At 45.4% G+C, this 4,976-nt stretch overlaps 1 protein-coding gene across 1 annotated transcript; it reads left to right on the top strand.

The window, feature by feature from the left end:
- The first annotated feature begins 889 nt into the window (after positions 1-889).
- Positions 890-2,746, top strand: LOC4344324 (NAC domain-containing protein 87). Its single transcript, XM_015792377.3, has 3 exons — positions 890-1,274; positions 1,372-1,649; positions 1,752-2,746. Exons 1-3 carry the CDS (start codon positions 1,073-1,075, stop codon positions 2,175-2,177), a joined length of 906 nt encoding a protein of 301 aa, XP_015647863.1. The 5' UTR covers positions 890-1,072; the 3' UTR covers positions 2,178-2,746.
- The last annotated feature ends 2,230 nt before the right edge of the window (positions 2,747-4,976 follow it).

The following is a 4,976-nucleotide window of genomic DNA, read 5'->3' as shown; positions in this document are numbered from 1 at the left end:
GGAAACAGGAGTACTAGTAGCTAACTTGGTATGATAAAAACAAAGAAATTAATTAAATTAAGTCGTCGACTCTGCAGCTAACGTTTCAGTCGCCTTCTTTCTGTATAGCACCACTTGTAGCTGATAGGACAGAGCTAGCTAGGAAGCTTAATTGGTGAGAAAACGATATGTAGAATTTGGATTTATTAACCTTGATATATCGATCGATGCCTCATCATAAAGCTTAATAGTAGCAGGCGGCAGACAGCCACAGCCTTTGGTTTGGCTTCATGCATACATCTCCCATCGCATATTACACTGAAAATCTACAGTGGCCATTAATTGGCCGTTGAAATTTTCTCGCCGCGAACGAAGATAAGCATTGGAGACGGAAATTTAGAAAGGGATGAAGAAATCAACGCGGAACAAAGTAATAAACTCTTTTAGTTAGAAAACTAATTAAAAGAGCAGCATCCATGTTCGTTTAATTTGGCAGGCATGTTCGAGTGAAGAATATTCTAAAAAGAAGCCCTTTCAAAGCTAGACCTCCTCCACTCCAACCCGATGGATGAGGAAGTGTCAAACAATGGGAAAAGGAGAATGGGATCGGATTAGTAGATTAGATTGGTTTAGCGCCAATAATTTAACCTAGTTAGTCGTATCAGGATGAGTAGCATCATTGGCGCGTTAATTAATTATAGCAACAATATTAGGACATGAAGGCAAAATAATTACCAGGCAGCTATTACTGCAGTAGTAACAAGTGAGAGATGGATGGAGGAGGCGATCGAGGTTAATTAGCAGGAGGCTTATGCAGCAAGTTGGCTTCTCCATCACGGCACTCGATGGGAGAGAGGAGGTCGAGTCCTCTTCTATATAAGAGCCACCTCTCCTCCATTTCCTTCTTCCTAAACCCATCTCGATCCCTACCTAGCTAAGCTATTTCATTCACACCTCGATCAATCTCGATCGTCTCTCTCGTCTACTACTAGTACTAGCTTCTTCTCCTCCATTTCTGACCTGAGCTAGCTCAGAACAGAGAGCTGAGAATCATCAGCTAGCTAGCTAGGCGTCTGGGGAGAGAGCAGGAGCCATGTCGGAGTCGGAGGTGTCGGTGATCAACCAGCTGGAGGAGGAGGAGACTCGGCTGGAGCTGCCGCCGGGGTTCCGGTTCCACCCCACCGACGAGGAGGTGGTGACCCACTACCTCACCCGCAAGGCCCAGGACCGGAGCTTCTCCTGCGTCGTCATCGCCGACGTGAACCTCAACAACTGCGAGCCATGGGACCTCCCAAGTAAGTAGTAGTCTCTCGTTCATGGCGGCCTAGCTTCCTCATCGTCTGCTAGCTATTCGATCCGATTCGACGATGGAGCTGCATGCATGTATTGCAGGCAAGGCGAAGATGGGGGAGAAGGAGTGGTTCTTCTTCTGCCACAAGGACCGCAAGTACCCGACGGGGATGAGGACGAACCGGGCGACGGCCAGCGGGTACTGGAAGGCCACCGGGAAGGACAAGGAGATCTTCCGCGGCCGCGGCCTCCTCGTCGGCATGAAGAAGACGCTCGTCTTCTACATGGGCCGCGCCCCCCGCGGCGAGAAGACCCCCTGGGTCATGCACGAATACCGCCTCGACGGCAAGCTTCCCCCCAACCTCCCCCGCTCCGCAAAGGTATTCTCTACTCGCCGCCGGCCATGGCGATGGCTAGCTCACATGTCGCGTCGTTCCTCTTTCTCTTTTATTGAATACTAGTATATGGTTGCGTGCGCGCAGGAGGAATGGGCGGTTTGCCGGGTGTTCAACAAAGACTTGGCGGCAAAGATTGCCCAAATGCCGCCGCCTCCCTTCCCGCGCAACGACTCCTTCGACCTCGACCTCGACGACTTCCTCCACCTCGACGCCGACCTGCCGCCGCTCATCGACGACCCCTTCGCCTCCACCTCCACGCTCAAGACGGAGCCACCTCCGCCGGCCAACCTGATGCACAACCACTACGGCTACTTCTCCCTCCCGGCGTCAGCGACCAATTATAACCACAGCTCCGGCGCCATGGCGGACCAGGCGATTCGGAGGTTCTGCAAGGCGGAGGCGTCGACGGCGTGCTTCTCCGGCGCCGACGCTGACGTGGATCCGGTGGTGGACGAGCTGCTCTCCTTCCCGGACTCCATCACGGACTACTCCTACATATGGAAGGCCTGACCAGATTAATTTCGTGGTTAATTTGCCATATGATCGATCAGATTAATCCTGTTTAATTAGTTGGTTTATTAACTTGATTACTGTCAAAGGTTTGGGTTAACTAGGAGATGATGATGATGGAGTTTGTGGTGATGCGAGAGAGAGAGAGATTAGGTCGCGCTGATCTGGTCTGATCAAGGTGTGCAGAGCAGATGGAGCGGACTAATTCATTAATTAGCTTAATCAAATTAGTTATATAGGTTTGTTTGTCTTAATTCTGTATGTATATAGTTATCTGATTGGGGATAATACATAGAGATTACTAGCTAGCTAGCTAGTTTGGTGATTAGGGGGGTGATGAGCTAGCTAGAGAGAGATATCTCATCAAAATTAAGGTCTCGGTTGGTTGATTAATCTGCAGATTATATATTGCCTTGTGTGTGATAGGCCATGTGGCCTCTTTCTGTGTATGTGTGTGTGTGGATGGAAGGAGTAAATTAACTAAACCCCTTGTACATGTACCATCAGTTGTGCTTTACTTACATGATCAATTCAACCATTGATCGATTAACCAAACCGAGATTTGCATCCATCTGTCGCTTAATTCTTTTCGCTCAGTGCATGTGTGCTGTTGATCCAGAATAAGCAGCTGTTGCGCAGAAAAATATATTGATGGAGAAGAGAATTGAATTAAATGGGTTTGTATGTATGTTTTGTTTGGAGGCAATGATTGGAACGGCAGGCAGGTCCTTGTCGTGGAATCCACTTGGGGAATTGAATGGAATGGGATTGAGCATGCATCAGGTAAGGTAAATTACCAAGGCATACCCTTAATTGCTCCCTTGCCTCTTACCTTAACCGGCTGAGAGAGTGGAGTAATCCCTCCGTCTCTCAAAATAATAATCTAGAATTTTTTTTATAAACACAACACAAACACAGACGCTCGTAACATACGTGCACTCACCCCTGTAAATTCATACACACACCCTATCCTTATGAACACCTCCTTCGAATGACTGGACCAACATATCACCACGGGCGTCTTGTTGTCGACGGATATGTTGTCTACCACAGAAAGAATAATTAACAGTAAATACGAGCAACCGTGTCAAGTATAAAACTTGAACCTGGATGGATTGATTCCATCATATCATAAGAACTTAACTAGTTAAGTTACGTTCACTTTGCCTAATATACCTATTTATACTTGATAATATTTTTTTGTTATAATTTAATTTATTTTAGGACGGATAATTTATTTTAGGACGGATGGAGTATAACAAGTCTATTGTGACGATGAATCCAAGTCCAAGATTTGGAGGGGTTTTTTTTTAACAAGCGGCTTGTGAATTTGCTTGTGGGCGTGCGGTGTTGCATGCGATGCGATGCGCCTCGCTGTCGCTAATATCTGGATGGATGGATGGATGGATGGATGGATGGCTTTGCCTTGCTTTCCATTCGACGCAACAAACACAATTAAAGGCTAGTTGCATTTGGCACAACACAACACAAGGAGAGGCTGACCGGGTTTTGCGCTCGGCCGCCTCGCTTCACTTCTCACCTCGCCTATTGTCATCCAAATTAAACCCCAACAAAATACACTGCACTTGTTAATTTGCGAGTAGCTAATCTGAAGAAAAATAAAAGAACGGAAGTCAGGAGATCAGGATACGTAAAACTTTAGCTGGTCGCCCGGGACTGTGTTTTTTTAAAAAAAAAACACGAACGCGCAAAAGGATTGCACGTCAATAGAGTTTTTATTACACAACGCAATCAGCCAGATCGGTTCTGGAGCTCTGTGTTTTCATGTGCTTGGCCTTGTACATATGTGCAATTGGACTAACTGCCTGCCGGTCAGTAACATTCTACTGCTGGATTTTTAATTACTCTCCTCACTCTAAAATAAGTGTAGTTTTGCACTGTTCATGTTTAAGTTTGACCGCTCGTCTTATCTAGATATGAGGTTATCTACATATATTGTTTTAGGAGTGGTCACAGGTTAATTTTTTTTTGATGGAAGGAGTACTCTGCACTAGAAGCTAGAATATGAATGTGCGCCAGGTGCATGCATTGGCGCTTCCACGTTAGTTGCTTTCAGATGGATGATCATCCATGATCATATACATACATCGATCGATCATCATCAATGGGGCCCGGCCGGCCTGCATGCATGGGAGAAATCTAGCTAGCTGGCTAGCTTAATTAGCTTACTCCTAATCCTAGCTAGCTAGCTACTCATCACGAGTTGGATTTCGTCAGGTCTACCTCGTGATTATACAATGATAATCTGCATCATATCATGCATGTGGGGTACATCATATAGGAGTAGTATGTACTAGTAATATACGGCATCGATCGATCGACTTTCGTTGTGCTTAGATCCAAAGTGTGTATCCAAACTTCAGTCCTTTTCTATTATATCAACCTATCATATATACATAACTTTTCAGTCACATCATCTCTAATTTTAACTAAAATCCAAACTTTGAGCTGAACACAGCCTTCTTTGATTACTCAATAGTGACAACCTTTTTGTCGTCGTTGACAGCATTTAAATTCCCGCACTACTGTTCGTACGTACGAAGGCATGCATATCAATCGATCCATCCATCATTCTGGAAGAATCAATGCATATATATCATCATTCGATCGATCGATCCCATGCATACATCACAAATCTTTATATATGATCATGCATATGCATGTCTATCTAGGCTAACGGCTGCAGTAGTAGTACGATTGTTGATTGATCATCACAAGGGGACCAATCTATACATATGTACATTTATCGGAACAATTATCAAAGAGCTAGTTACTATA

The sequence above is a fragment of the Oryza sativa genome, chromosome 7 (genome assembly GCF_034140825.1).
Source record: "Oryza sativa Japonica Group chromosome 7, ASM3414082v1".
Classification (NCBI taxonomy): Eukaryota; Viridiplantae; Streptophyta; class Magnoliopsida; order Poales; family Poaceae; genus Oryza; species Oryza sativa.
Note: the sequence above shows the minus strand (reverse complement) of the source record. Positions and strands in the feature narration are given on the sequence as shown.

Excerpts from the sequence above, each read along its gene's own strand:
- LOC4344324 (XM_015792377.3), top strand. The coding sequence starts at position 1,073 with ATGTCGGAGTCGGAGGTGTCGGTGATCAACCAGCTGGAGGAGGAGGAG. Across the intron at positions 1,275-1,371 it reads CGAGCCATGGGACCTCCCAA|GCAAGGCGAAGATGGGGGAG; the intron begins GTAAGTAGTAGT and ends CATGTATTGCAG. Across the intron at positions 1,650-1,751 it reads ACCTCCCCCGCTCCGCAAAG|GAGGAATGGGCGGTTTGCCG; the intron begins GTATTCTCTACT and ends GCGTGCGCGCAG.